This window comes from Suncus etruscus, chromosome 3 (genome assembly GCF_024139225.1).
Source record: "Suncus etruscus isolate mSunEtr1 chromosome 3, mSunEtr1.pri.cur, whole genome shotgun sequence".
In the NCBI taxonomy this organism is placed as follows: Eukaryota; Metazoa; Chordata; class Mammalia; order Eulipotyphla; family Soricidae; genus Suncus; species Suncus etruscus.
The window spans coordinates 65,951,411-65,966,017 of record NC_064850.1 but is presented as its reverse complement, the minus strand read 5'-3'; the positions used below and the strand labels follow the sequence as shown (position 1 = coordinate 65,966,017).

Genomic DNA, 14,607 nt, shown 5'->3' with positions numbered 1-14,607 from the left:
AGGCAGCCATCTTGGGACATCTACTCTTCAACGGCATCTACAGGCAAGGCATTCCCCTCATTGGACCCGGGCCAACAGATTTGGAGTCACAAGTGGGGAGGATGATTTTACTTTGGATATGCCTTTGTCTCCCTCTTCTGCTGGAAGTAATGGAAGCTTTGAATATATCCCTACTGATCCAGTGGATGAGAGTAGACTAGGCAAGAAATGTAATAAACCAGTATCTGATGCATTGAGGGCAGAAAGAGGGAGATTTCTCATCAAAAGTAATATTGTCAAGCATGCCTTAATTCCTGGAACTAGAGCCAAGACATCTGCAGTTTGGAATTTTTTTTATACTGATCCTCAGCACATATCAAGAGCTGTGTGCAATATATGTAAAAGAAGTGTGAGCCGTGGTAGGCCAGGTTCTCACCTAGGAACTTCAACACTTCAACGACACCTGCAGGCCACACATCCCATCCATTGGGCTGTTGCCAACAAAGATAGTGGTGCTGTTGGAAATGGGCTAGATGAGGTAGAGTCTGAGAGAAATGATCTCTTGAGTGATACTTTGCATAGAGAGAAGTCTACAGGTAGCCAGGGTTTAACAGTAGAGGACCTTAGTGAGACTGATTCAGAAGAACCTCCTTTGTTAGAGGTTGAAAATGGAAGATCTGAGAGTCCTATTCATGCTGCAGAGGAAGATGTGATGCATGCTCAGGAGAGAGAAACAACATATTGTGAAAATACTGTCTCAAGTCAAATAAGTCAGTCAATTATTCAAATGATTGTGGAAGATATGCATCCATATAACTACTTTTCAACACCAGCTTTTCAGAGATTTATGCAGATTGTGGCTCCTGACTATAAGTTACCATCTGAGACTTACTTTTTCACTAAAGCTGTACCTCAGTTATATGATTATGTCAGAGAAAAAATTTTCTTAACTTTGGAGAATATTCAAAGCCAAAAGATCCACTTGACTGTGGACATATGGACCCACGATCCATCCACTGACTATTTTATTGTAACTGTACACTGGGTCTCCTTGGAAACTACATTGTCTTCCAGTGATGGTGGGGTCCCTAATTTTAGAAAGTGGGCAGTGCTTTGTGTAATAGGTTTGGCTAAAGACTGTTTGATAACCAATATTTTACAAGAATTAAACAACCAGATTGGTTTGTGGCTTTCTCCTAATTTCCTCATCCCTAGCTTCATTGTTTCTGACAATTCCTCGAATGTGGTACATGCAATCAAAGATGGTGGTTTTACCCATGTGCCATGCCTCCTGCATTGCTTAAATATAATCATTCAGGACTTTTTCTGTGAACACAAAAGCATTGAGAATATGTTAGTGGCTGCCAGGAAAACTTGTCATCACTTTAGTCATTCAATTAAGGCTCGTCAGATATTGCAAGAGTTCCAAAATGATCACCAACTTCCATGGAAAAATTTGAAACACGATGAAACTGGTCACTGGATTTCTACCTTTTATATGTTAAAATGGCTCTTGGACCATTGCTACACAGTTCATCATAGCCTTGGTAGGGCCAGTGGAGTTGTTCTTACTTCTCTTCAGTGGACTTTAATGACTTATGTTTGTGATATTCTTAAGCCATTTGAGGAAGCCATACAGAAAGTGAGTGTAAATACCACAGGACTGAATCAGGTGCTACCCCTAATCCATCATCTACTTCTTTCCCTGCAAAAACTCAGAGATGATTTTCAAGTCCAAGGTATTACTCAGGCACTCAACCTGGTGGACAGTTTATCTCTGAAACTTAAAACTGATACCCTACTATGTGCTTTGCTCAAATCCAAGCCTTGTATCTTGGCTGCTTTGTTAGATCCTTGTTTTAAAAATGGTTTGGAGGACTTTTTTCCACAAGGTGCTGACTTAAAAACTTATAAGCATATTCTGGCAGAAGAAGTTTGTAATTACATGGAGTCTTCACCAGAGGTCTGCCATATTGCAACTTTAGAATCTTCTGGTCCCTCAGCTAACTCATTTACCTCTTCCTCAAGAGAAGGTGCCTCTAGTTCAGGGTCTATTGATAGCTCAACTGCAAATAATTTTGCTCTGGGAAGCAAACGCTTCATGTTTCCTTCAGCTGTAGCAGTAGTGGATGAGTATTTCAAAGAGAAGTATTCAGAGATCTCAGGCAGTGATGACCCTTTGATTTACTGGCAGAAGAAGGTGAGCATATGGCCTGCTTTGACCCAAGTTGCAATTCAGTATCTAAGCTGTCCTATGTGTAGTTGGCAATCTGAATGTATCTTCACTTCAAATAGTCTCTTTCATCCAAAGCAAACCATGAGCCTGGACTTTGACAATATAGAACAGCTGATGTTTCTCAAAATGAACGTGAAAAATGTCAGCTATGATTATTCTACATTGGTCCTTAGATAGGAACCGGAGAATGTAGTTCAAAACAATGAAAAAGAAATAGGATCTTAATATGTTCCCTTTCTATTTAAAATTAGTAGTTTATTGCTTTTATTGGTCCCAATTGCAATAGTTGTTAAGCATAGTTATACTAATTATTAATAAAAAAAAATCTGGGGAATCCCAAAACACAAAAAGGGCTATGAATTCCTCAGAGGTAATATAATGTTGATAAAATGAGCATTAAATTTAAAGATTTCATAGTAGTAATGAAAATAGCTTTCACTTGAAGTTTGGTTTATACCAAATGAGAGAAAAGCTACTTTTTAATTTAAAAATATAGTGCAGCATTGAAAGGCCTCAAATTATTGCTGGCTGGTAGATTGAAGTAGTACTTGGTTTTAAGTGAAAATTTATCCCAGCATGGGAATTTTTATTGCTGTAAAGCCAATAAGAGAGAAAAATGTATACCAAACTGGTATTCTTCCTCTATTTTCTATTTTTTTAAAAGCGAAAACCAAAAATGCTGGTTTGTATTTGTTTGGCAAAAGCTCACAGAATTATTTTATATTTTGAACTTGCCTCCTCATACTGGTCAGCTTTATAATTTCAATTTCCTGAATGTAATAGAGTTACTGTTTACATTTGATACTGAATCTATATTTAAAAGTTAGGAAACTCGTGGAAAAATTAGTTTTGAACTGCCTTTTTAAAGCCATTATAAAAGTTTAAACAGTGTAAGGTACTTTTATTTACATGATTAATGAGTAAATGACTTACTAAAAAGTTTACAAAAACTGAGTAAATGAAAATTGGAATGAGCATAACCCCATGAGCATGCCTTGACAGACCCAATATCTATTTCCCAAAGAATGCCTCTATCATTGTGTGATTATTAGGTCTCTTTTAAAAGATATGCATAGTGGCCCATAATACTACATATTGAATTATGAGATCGTTTTAGCCTTTGAACTGAAAATAAACAGCCAATATTTTCATGTGTTAGGAATTATTGCCTCATTGGTAAAATGAGAAAATTATTTCTGATTTTTCAGGTTTCTTTCCACTCTGAAAGTGTTCTAGTGATTGGTGAGAACCAGAATAATGATGACTTTTTAGTAAAAGTCTATTAAAAATTTCAGACTGAATAACTAATGTAAGATCCCAATTTTTCCTTTTTTTTTTTTTCATTTTAGATTTGGGAATATTCCCTGTTCAAATATTTCCTGGAAAATTGACTAGTATTAAGTGTGAGTAAAAGGTGTCCACTCTTTTAAATTCTGATTTTAGTTTTGTCTTGGAGTAGTATTTGGCAAGATTTAGCCTAGAAAATATATAGTATTTATTAAATAAGAATCAAAATTGCTTGTTACAGTAGGGCTGGTTTAAAAATTTAGAGTTTGTTTTATGTATCAAAATAGATATTTTCTTTTGCAATTTTTAAATGGTAAATGTCCCATTGTAAAATGAAATTTCAATTCCAAAAGTTTACCCTTTTACTTATGGATAAATGAATAACTTCAAAGTCTTTAGTTGTGACCAACACTTGTAAAGATTTTGGAACTAGGCTGCATACGCAAGCCTTTGCAGGGCTAATACTGAATGTCATACCAGTGATGCTGGTATTTCTATAAAAGAAGAGAAAAAAATCTTTAGTAGATCTCTGTGTTTTGATAGTGCCGGTATAGGATGGCAATAATGCTGCTCTGCCTTCTCTTGCTACACCACACTGTAGTTATTCTAGGACAAGACATTTCTTTTTTGGTTAAACACTCCCTGAGGATTAGATTAAGATGATGTTGATAAACATATATCCGTATTTTATACACATTGATAGATGTGTAAGGCTTTCCCTTCATCTTTATTTTGTGGTCCGGGCAAAATTTACTGTAACATTAATAAAACTATTTTTGGTATGAGTAAGCTCACTATTTTTATAATGAACCAAAATCTAAAGACTTTTATAGTGTATTTTTAAAGGGAAAACTTAAATGTTTTATGTCTACACATTTGTATATATGTGTGCGTATAAACCAGTTAGTATGTATGTATATGTGTATTTTATACATAAACACTATATTTTTACATGTATGTGTGCTTTTATTTATACAGATATTAAAGATGGGGGAAGGTTTCTGTTTTTTTCTTAATAGGTGAAGAAATCTGGAAGACCAGACATTGGATCTTATTTTTATGTTGTTTTTTTTTTTTAACTGTATTGTTCGACTATGGAAGATGGATTTTCTTTGAGTAATCCTTTGAATCTCAAGTTCATCTTTAATGAATATTTAAAAATTTTTTTCTTGTGAGTGAATTTTTTTTCTTTTTTTTCTTTTTTTTCTTTTTTTGAGGAGATAAGTAACCTGACAAAGGTTATTGGAATGGACTTTATCTCCCAATAGTTGGGAGTTTTTATAAAAAACCACATCTTGTGTTTGAATTGTGGCTGAGAGATTTCCTTGGAAGTGTGAGGAGGAAAATTCTTTTTGTCTCATTATTATTAATTCATGGATTGAGTGTTGATTCGACCTACAGGCGTAATAGATTGGAACTCATTGAAGACACAGACCTTCCTATTCAGAGCTTCCATCTAATGTAAGTGTGATTTTTTTTTTTCATTTAAAGTAGATGTCTTTGAATTTTATGGTATAGTATTACTGGATCAGTAAGAAGTTAAATAAGTTGTCAAGATAGTTTTTAGTTTTTTCTTATAATTGTTTATAAACTTTTGGCTTAGAAATGGGAGTGTGGTCACCGAGGTGGCGCTAGAGGTAAGGTGTCTGCCTTGCAAGCGCCCAGTGTCCCATATGGTCCCCCCCAAACCAGGGGCAATTTCTGAGCGTTTAGCCAGGAATAACCTCTGAGCATCAAATGGGTGTGGCCCGAAAAACCAAAAAAAAAGGTGGGGTGAGTGTGTTGGGGCCGGAGAGATAGCATGGAGGTAGAGCATTTGCCTTTCAAGCAGAGGGTCATTGGTTTGATTCCTGGCATCCCATATAGTCCCCTGAGCCTGGCAGAAGCGATTTCTGAGCCTGGAGCCAGGAGTAACCTCTGACCACTGCCGGGTGTGACCCAAAAACAAACAAACAAAGAAACAAAGAAATGGGAGTGTGTATATGTGAAAGAGAGAGAGAGGAGTTTGATGGTTTTATTTTTTTCTTTTTGGATAATACATATAGATTGTTAAAAATGTAAAATTATTTATTGGTGGTGATGTCTTTCTGTAATTTCAGCTCCTCAAATTAATGCTTTATCAATATGTAGTTCTTTGTCCAAACACACAACTCTCCCTCCACACACAAATACCTTTTATTATGTTTAAAGCTTTTGGGTGGCACCCTGAACAGTCTCAGAGGTTACTTCTGGCGCTATGCTTAGGGATTACTCCTGGCAGTATTCAAGGAACCATATGGATCAAACTTGGGTTCACCCTGTGTCAGGCAAGTGCCCTACTTCTCACCTCAGTCTCAGAGATCATTCCTAATTGAGTTCAGAGGGGGGGCTAGAGCAACAGCACAGAGGGTAGGGTATTTGCATTGCACATGGCTGGCCCACCAGGGTCAATCCCCGGCATCACATATGGTCTACAGAGCGAGAAAGTAATCCCTGAGCACTGCTGGGTGTGGCCCCCCCCCAAAGACAGACCATATATTAGCTATTATTTATCCCTCATGGGTAGACAATTTGAATTTTATCATTAAAAGCCAAGGAGCTGGAAATACAATACAGTGGGTAGGACATTTGCCTTGCATGAGACCAATCCTGGTAATTCCTGAGTGAAGAGCCAGAAATAACCCCTGGACATCACCAGATTTGGCCAAAAAAAAAAAAAAAACAACCCAAAAATAAAACAAAAAAAGAAGCACACATGTTGCCTGGGTATATGGTGCCCGTGTACTTGTCGCCCACATCTCCCCACTTGCGATGTGGACTTCTATACTTTGGTATTCATGCTGGTTGTATACTAGGGTGCTCTGCACCTTTGCAGAAGCGCACATTCTCTTGAGTCGTTATTCTCTTTCTTTCTTAGCCTCTTCCTCCCCTTCTTCAGTACCTCCAAATAAAACCTGATTTTTATGTTAAAAAAGAGGAGGAGGAGGAGGAGGAGGAGGAGGAGGAGGAGGAGGAGGAAGTGGAAGAGGAAAAAGGTGGGGCTAGAGAGATAGTGAGTGGGTGGGGCACCCGCCTTGACTGTAGCTGGATTTGAGCCCGGTACCTTGTATAGTCTCTGAAGGTAAACCTGCTAGGAGTGAGCCCTGAGCACCACTGGGTGTGTCCTCTAAACAAATTTAAAAAGCTCTTCTCTGTCTTCGTTTGAATGAAGATTTCTTCGCCATGCCTATGGATTTTGTTGTTGTTTTGTTTTTTGTTTTTGGGCTGCATCTGGCGGTATTCAGGGCTTGCTCCTGGATCTGCAATCAGGAATCATTTCAGGGGTGCTCAGGGAACCAGCAGGGGTACTAAGGATCAAACCTAGGCTGGCTGTGTCAAGGCAAGTGCCCTACCTGCTGTGCTATCTTTCTTTCCTGCTTTTATTTTAAATTTAATGTGGATCTTGTATACTTTTATTTATAACTACTCAGTTTTCAGGGATCACTCCTGGTGGTTTTGGGGACCATATGGGTACTGGGGATCTAACCAGATTGGCCACATATGTACAAAACAACTGTCCTATATGCCGTGCTATCACTGTGGTCCTATACTTTTATATTTCACATTTTTATTATGAATGCCAGGCACAAAAGAACTCATATTGCTTGTTAGAACTGAATGGCTAATGTAATTATCAAAAAATACTTAGTAAAAGAAAATTTATGAAAATCGTTTTATTTTATGGATCATTGTGTGAGGGGTTTAGCTATATTTTTTGCTAGTTAAGCATTTTGTATAGTTGGCTTTGTTTATAGAGCTAAGTTGGCTGTTATGCTGCTTTTCCATCTAGTTTGCTTTGCTCCTACTCTCATGTTGGTTCTTGTTTGTTTATTTGTTTTTTGTTTGGGGGCTATACCTGACAGTGCTCAGAAGTTACTTCTGGCTCTCTTCTCAGAAATCACTTCTGAGGCCAGAGTGGTGGCACAGCAGTAGGACGTTTGCCATGTACATGGCTGACCTAGATGGACTGCAGTTCGATCCCCCAGCGTCCCATATGGTCCCCCAAGCCAGGAGCAATTTCTGAGTATATAGCCAGGAGTAACCCCTGAGCGTCACAGGGTGTGCCTCCAAAACCAAACAAACAAACAATAAAGATCAGAAATCAGGCTGGGGACCATATGGGATGCTAGGATCAAACCCTGGTTGGCTGCATACAAGGCAAGCGCCCTCTTCGCTGTACTATTGCTCTTGGTCCCCTCTGGCTTTAGTATTGAGAAATTTGGAGGTGTTGTGCAACTGTATATGCAACTTCAGGAATCTATAGAAACTTCAGGAACTTCAGAATCTATAGAACTAGACTGATGAGCTTACATATGGAGGTTGTGAATGTAGGTGTAGCTGCTGGAGCTTCCAGAGGTACAGGGTTGGGAAGAGACTCCCACCTCTTCCCTGAGAAAACTCTAGAGTTTTTAGCCCCAAATGGTATACTTGGATTTTTTTTTTTCTTTTTTTGGTTTTTGGGCCACACCCAGCTCAGGTGTTACTCCTGGCTTTATGCTCAGAAATTGCTCCTGGCAACTTGGGGGGACCATATGGGATGCCGGGATTCGAACCACTGTCCTTCTGCATGCAAGGCAGAATTCCGGCCCCTATACTTGGAATTTTCATTGGTTTTGGTGTCTGCAGAGATTAGTCATGAAGCAGTTAAGTTAGGCTGTTGGCATGGCAGCAGTACAGCTGCTAGCACTTCGACAAGGTGGGGTCTCAGCTTGTCCCCTCTCAGGTCAAACCCAACACTTTATCGAATTATTTTTCCAGATTCTTATTCTCAAGTTACATACTAAAATAAAAAAAAAATTTTAGGGGCCAGAGAGATAGCATGGAGGTAAGGCATTTGCCTTGCATGCAGAAGGTTGGTGGTTCAAATCCTGGCATCCCAAATGGTCCCCTGAACCTGCCAGGAGTGATTTCTGAGCATAGAGCCATGAGTAACCCCTGAGCGCTGCTGGGTGTGACCCAAAAATAAAAAAAGATTTTTTTTTTAAAGTAACAGAGTTACTTAGATGTTCTAGTTTTGTTTTCTTTTTCTTTTTTTGTTTGTTTGTTTTTGGGCCACACCTGGTGACACTCAGGGTTTACTCCTGGCTATGCTCAGAAATTGCTCCTGGGTTGGGGGACCCTATGGGACACCAGAGGATCGAACCACAGTTCGTCAGCTGCATGCAAGGGCAAATGCCCTACTGCTGCACCACCACTCCAACCCCTAAATGTTCTAGTTTTTGAGACTTCAAGTTTAACTTCTTGAGATCTAGAAATGTAGTGTAAAAATCTAAGGTCAAAGACCGGAGGGACAGCAGGTACAGTGAATAAGGTACAAGACAAGTGTCCTACTTGCTGTGTTTTTTGCTCCCCCCCCTATAGTTTTTCTTTGTATTTTATATTTTAATCTTGAATGGAAATTAGCATCTTATCACTGAGCTAAGAGCCAAGAATATGCCCTGAGCATTGCCAAGTGTGGCCCCAAAACAGGGGAGAAAAATAGAAACCTGATATTTGGGTGTATGTAAATTTGTAGAAATCCGAGGCCGGAGAGATAGCATGGAGGTAAGGCATTTGCCTTTCATCCAGGAGGTCATCGGTTCGAATCCCAGCGTCCCATATGGTCCCCCGTGCCTGCCAGGAGCAATTTCTGAGCCTGGAGCCAGAAATAACCCCTGAGCACTGCTGGGTGTGACCCAAAAAGCCACACACACACACACACACACAAAATTGTAGAAATCCCTTCCCAATATTTACTTCTACTCTTTTTTTGTTTTGTTTTGTTTTTGCGTCACATCCGACAATGCTCGGGTTACTCCTAGCTTACTCCTGGCTTTAAGCTCAAGAATCGCTCCTGGCAGGCTCGGGGGACCATTTGGGATGCCAGGATTTGAACCACTGTCCTTCTGCATGCAAGGCAAACACACTACCTCTATGTTATCTCTCTGACCCCTACTTCTACTCTTGCTTTGTGTTTTTACTTTGTACTTGTGTTGAAGTTTTCTTGAACACTTTGATATGAGGACAAGGGAGTGAGTGGGAGAAATTAGTTTTGTTTAATAGTTTCATTCTTCTAGGAAGAGCCTTGAGGACAACTTTTACTCCCTTTTGTGACTTCTCAGTAACTTTGTCCATCTTTGTATAAAACTAGTCCTACAGATGTTTTTAGAATCAGTTTTTAGTGTAACAGTTTCCCCCATCTGTTTTATATAGTGTTTCGGAGATTTATATTGTTGTTTTTAGGCCACACAGCAACAATGCTTAGGGACTACATAAGGGATGCCTGGTTACCCTCTGTACTATCTATTTTTTGCACTGAATTTTATGCTATTTTATTTTATGCTATAGCAAAGGATCAACATAGAAAACATGAAAGAAGAGCCTTCATATTCCTATAACAAGTTTTACATTTAGATGAAAGTACATATCTGCCTAAAAATAAAGTATGAAACCTGAGTGATAGATAGTGCAGCATGTGGCCAAACTGGGTTCCATCCCTAGCACAACATAGGGTCTCCAGAGCCCCACCAGGAATGATCCCTGAGCATAGAGCTAGGAGCAAACCCTAAGCACAGCCAAGTATGACCCCCCCCCAATGCCATCTATATATAATATATATGTAGAACATGTATATATATTATATATGATATGTAAAGGCCTAGGGAGATGACTCAGACATCTGGATTGTATTTATTGCTGTTGGAACCCTAAGTTTAGTCCCCACCTGTATGGTCCATCCACCAAGCAGGCTTAACACTATATAGACAGACACATACACAGGTATATGAGTAAGAATGTTCACATGGCTCTGGTAGAAATTAGTACCTATTGAGACAATTAAAATTTCGTTTTAAAATTTGCTATCTCATTAGTCAAGCTGATTTGAGGCAAAAAGTTGGAAGAATTTGTCTGAAATACTTTAATTCATTGTTTTCTTTTTAGGATTACATTTTAAAGACGATTTCTGTGATTGAGTTGACTTTTGGAAGATTAAACCCATTTCAAGAGGGCCTTGCCTTGAGGAAACAGTGGCTTATTCTTAAGAAGCCACTTGTAATCAAAGGATCGGCCCAGCATGCCTAATCAAGGAGAAGACTGCTATTTTTTTTTCTATTCCACGTGTACCAAAGTAAGAAGTAGTATCTCTGTATACTTTTTACTATATTCTTAATGAAACTGGTTGATTTTTCCAAGATATTGAATTGTTTTTGTGTTTTGTTCAGTTGTTATTTGCTGGGTTTTAAGAATATCTTTAGGGGTTCAGGGTTGTGGCCTCAGAGTGGTCAAGCATATGCCCTGTTGTTGAGAGGCCCTGGGTTCCTTCCTCTCCTCTGGGAGTGAGACTGCTGAGGCAAGAACCATGCCAGTCAGGGACTAGCATTGCAAGGTCACCAGATGAGAGTGGCCTGGACTCACTGTCCCTGCCAGTACCCTGCCAATAGGATTGGGGTCCCTGTTGGGGCTAGAAAGATGCAGTTCAAGGGGTAAGGCAGTTGCCTTCCATGCTGCTGGGCCCAGGTCAATCCTGACATGCATTTGTATTCCAAGCACCATCTGGAATGACCCCTAAGCACAGAAGCAGGAGTAAGTCCTGAACACAATTGGGTGTGACTACTAGAGCAACAAACTCTTTAGTGAATTCTATTTTACCCTCTTTATTTTTTGAAATGTTTTATGAAAGTGAAAGAACATAGCACATAGTCATTGTTCAGTAGCTCTCTAGATATACTTAATCTATATAATGTACCTTTGCAATTAGGAATACTTGTCCACTTGCTTTCTAACTGATATTTACTTTGTGTTAAATGAGTCAATGGGAGTATTTTACTTATCACTGGATTGACTTTAAACTACTTCAGGTTTCTTGATTAAGCCATCTTTTGAAATATTTTTAGAGATTTTTTTGCTTTGTCAAAAGTGGCTTTTGGGGGGCCAGGGTGATAGCGCAGGAGTAGGGTGTTTACCTTGCAGGCTGCTGACCCAGGATGGACCCAGGTTCGATCCCCAGTATTCTGGTATGGTACCCTGAGCCTGCCAGGGGCGATTTTTGAGCAAAGAGCCAGGAATAACCTCTGAGCACCACCAGAACCGAAAAATAAAGTGGATACTTTTATGCTGCTTAGTGATGTTCTTTGTTAGTTTTTTTCTGAGTAATGTTATTTTCTGAGTATATGTAATTTCAAAAATTCTTATATGTTTTAAGTGATTATATCCAAAATAAACTCTAATTTTGGATTCTTCAAACAAAATCAATCATATTGGGATGTTTAAAACAGTTTTTAGGATGAAGTAAAAGACATTTTAAAGGAATGTCTCATACTTCCCCATGTCACTTTTTAATCTTGTATTGCTCTCCTAGTCAAGTTGAAAGGTAGTACCAAGTAATAGTGGGAAATTATATATTTGTTAGCCGGGTTATTATTCATATAACCCATCCTTCTACCTTCCCTATTTTTTTTTATTTCTTTTTGTCTACCTATATGCGAAATGCTTATAATGGACATATAAAGAAATCCTTGGGCCCGGAGAGCTAGCACAGCGGCGTTTGCCTTGCAAGCAGCCGATCCAGGACCAAAGGTGGTTGCTTCGAATCCCGGTGTCCCATATGGTCCCCCGTGCCTGCCAGGAGCTATTTCTGAGCAGACAGCTAGGAGTAACCCCTGAGCACTGCCGGGTGTGACCCAAAAACCAAAAGAAAGAAAGAAAGGAAGGAAGGAAGGAAGGAAGGGAGGGAGGGAGGGAGGGGGGAGTGGGGAGGGAAGGAATGCTGATAATCGACATTTACTTTGGATCTATCTTGGTATGGCATAGTGTTTTTATTTCTTTGTTTACAGGGTGACAGCTGTCCTTTCCGTCACTGTGAAGCTGCACTAGGAAATGAAACAGTTTGCACATTATGGCAGGAAGGCCGCTGTTTTCGACAGGTGTGCAGGTTTCGGCACATGGAAATTGATGTAAGTGTTCCATTTGTATTACTGTAAGTAGCTAGGCAAATAAGTAATTAATTCCAAAATATTTTAACATTGGTGATAGGAATGGCCCTTATTCGATGTCACTACATGCCTGAAATACAGTTATGAAGTACGTGTAATTCACAGGGGTCTCAAAAAAAAGAGTTAGGGCTGGAGAAATAGCACAGTGGTAGGGCGCTTGCCTTGCACATGGGTGATCCCAGACAGACAGTGGTTCAAATCCTGGCAACCCTTATGGTCTCTCATGCCTGGCAGGAGTGATTTCTGAGCACAGAGCCAGAAGTAACCCTTGAGTTCCACTAGGTGTGACCCAAAATAACCCCCCAAAAAAACATTGGAGGTAAAAAGGAGAAACTTTAACTCAAATCCAGTACTTTTTATTTGTAACCCTCAAAATTAAAACATTTGCTAACGTGAAAAATTAATGGTCATAGAAAAAGGTAAGATGCTTGTTTTTCACTTGGCTGACCTAAGTAGCACATACTGTTCATAGTACACGTAGATCACGTCTTAGCCAGAGCACAATTGGGTGTGGCCCAAAACCTCCCCCCAAATATATAATAAATAAATAAAGTAAAAATTTAAGAGCTGCTGACAACTATTTATAGTTACTGCTGTACAATTACAGATACTAGAGTTACATTTGAGATCAAGCAAGTTATGTCCAAATTTGTGGTTAGTTGTGGAAAAAAGGGTAGGCATGAGAGTGAGACCTAGTACCTCCCAGGTGAAAAACAAGCTCTTTATAATTTTTGGCAGAGGAATAATTTTTTATTGTTTAAACTGACCCTTGTGTGTAGTTCTGAGGTTTTTTCCTAGTGTTCCTAAGCACAAGAAAGTTTTTAATGTTCCTTGGCAAGAAAATTTATGTTAAGCTTTATTCAGGTGTGAATTACAGTGCAATTGGCCATAGTTGAATGTTAATGGATCAACAGTATACATAAAGAGAAGCACTTCTAAAACAGGTTATTTATTGATCATTTGATGGAAATATGATTGGGAGCTCTTAAGAACCTGTCTCTCATTTGCTAAATTACTGTCCTGGTGACTTTGTACAACACAGCAGATAATGGAGATAATAAAAATCACTGGGACCGGAGAGATAGCATGGAGGTAAGGCATTTACCTTTCATGCAGAAGGTCATCCATTCGAATCCCGGTGTTCCATATGTCCCCCGTGCCTGCCAAGAGCAATTTCTGAGCACAGAGCCAGGAAAAACCCCTGAGCACTGCTGGGTGTGACCCAAAAACCACAAAAAAAAAAAAAAAAAAAAATTACTATAGCTTTTGACTATTGCATTAATTTTTAAAAACCTAAAATTTTTAAAAACCTAAAATAAGGGGCCGGGCGGTGGCGCTGGAGGTAAGGTGCCTGCCTTACCTGCGCTAGCCTAGGAGACGGACCGAGGTTCGATCCCCCGGCGTCCCATATGGTCCCCCAAGCCAGGAGCGACTTCTGAGCGCATAGCCAGGAGTAACCCCTGAGCGTCACCGGGTGTGGCCCAAAAACCAAAAAAAAAAAAAAAAAAAAAACCTAAAATAATTACATTGGAATTATTATTACTGTGGAGGATATATTAAATGGAACATACATTGAGGCTGGAGAGATAGCATGGAGGTAAGGCATTTGCCTTTCATGCAGAAGGTCGGTGGTTCTAATCCCGGCATTCCATATGGTCCCCTGAGCCTGCCAGGAGCGATTTCTGATCACAGAGCCAGGAGGAACCCCTGAGCACTGCCGGGTGTGACCCAAAAACAAACAAAAAATTAAATGGAACATCCAGAATTATACAAGTTTTGAGGGTGGGGGGTTGGGTCACACCCAGTAGTCGCTCAGGAGTTACTCCTAGCTCTGTGCTCAGAAATCGCTCCTGGCAGATATGGGGAACCATATGGGATGCCAGGATTCGAACCATGTCCTGGATCGGCTGGTTGCAAGGCAAATGCCCTACCGCTTTGCTTTATCTCCGGCCCCAGGATTATATAGTTTATAAAATATGCATATACTTTTTTTTGGTGGAGATTCACACTGGCAGCGCTCAGAGTTAGGCTCTGTGGTCAGAAATTGCTTCTGGCAGGCTTGGGACCATATGGGATGCTGGGATTTGAACCACTGTTGGTCCTGGATTGGCCGAT

The 14,607-nt window shown here is 39.7% G+C and overlaps 1 protein-coding gene across 1 annotated transcript in view; it reads left to right on the top strand.

The window, feature by feature from the left end:
* Nucleotides 1-4,686: 4,686 nt before the first annotated feature.
* ZC3H11A (zinc finger CCCH-type containing 11A) overlaps nucleotides 4,687-14,607 on the top strand; it is a 32,535-nt gene continuing 22,614 nt past the window's right edge. Inside the window, 3 exon segments of the mRNA XM_049770791.1 lie at nucleotides 4,687-4,963; nucleotides 10,442-10,628; nucleotides 12,334-12,453. Of these exon segments, the coding sequence (XP_049626748.1) occupies nucleotides 10,575-10,628; nucleotides 12,334-12,453 (174 nt within the window). The 5' untranslated portion in view covers nucleotides 4,687-4,963; nucleotides 10,442-10,574.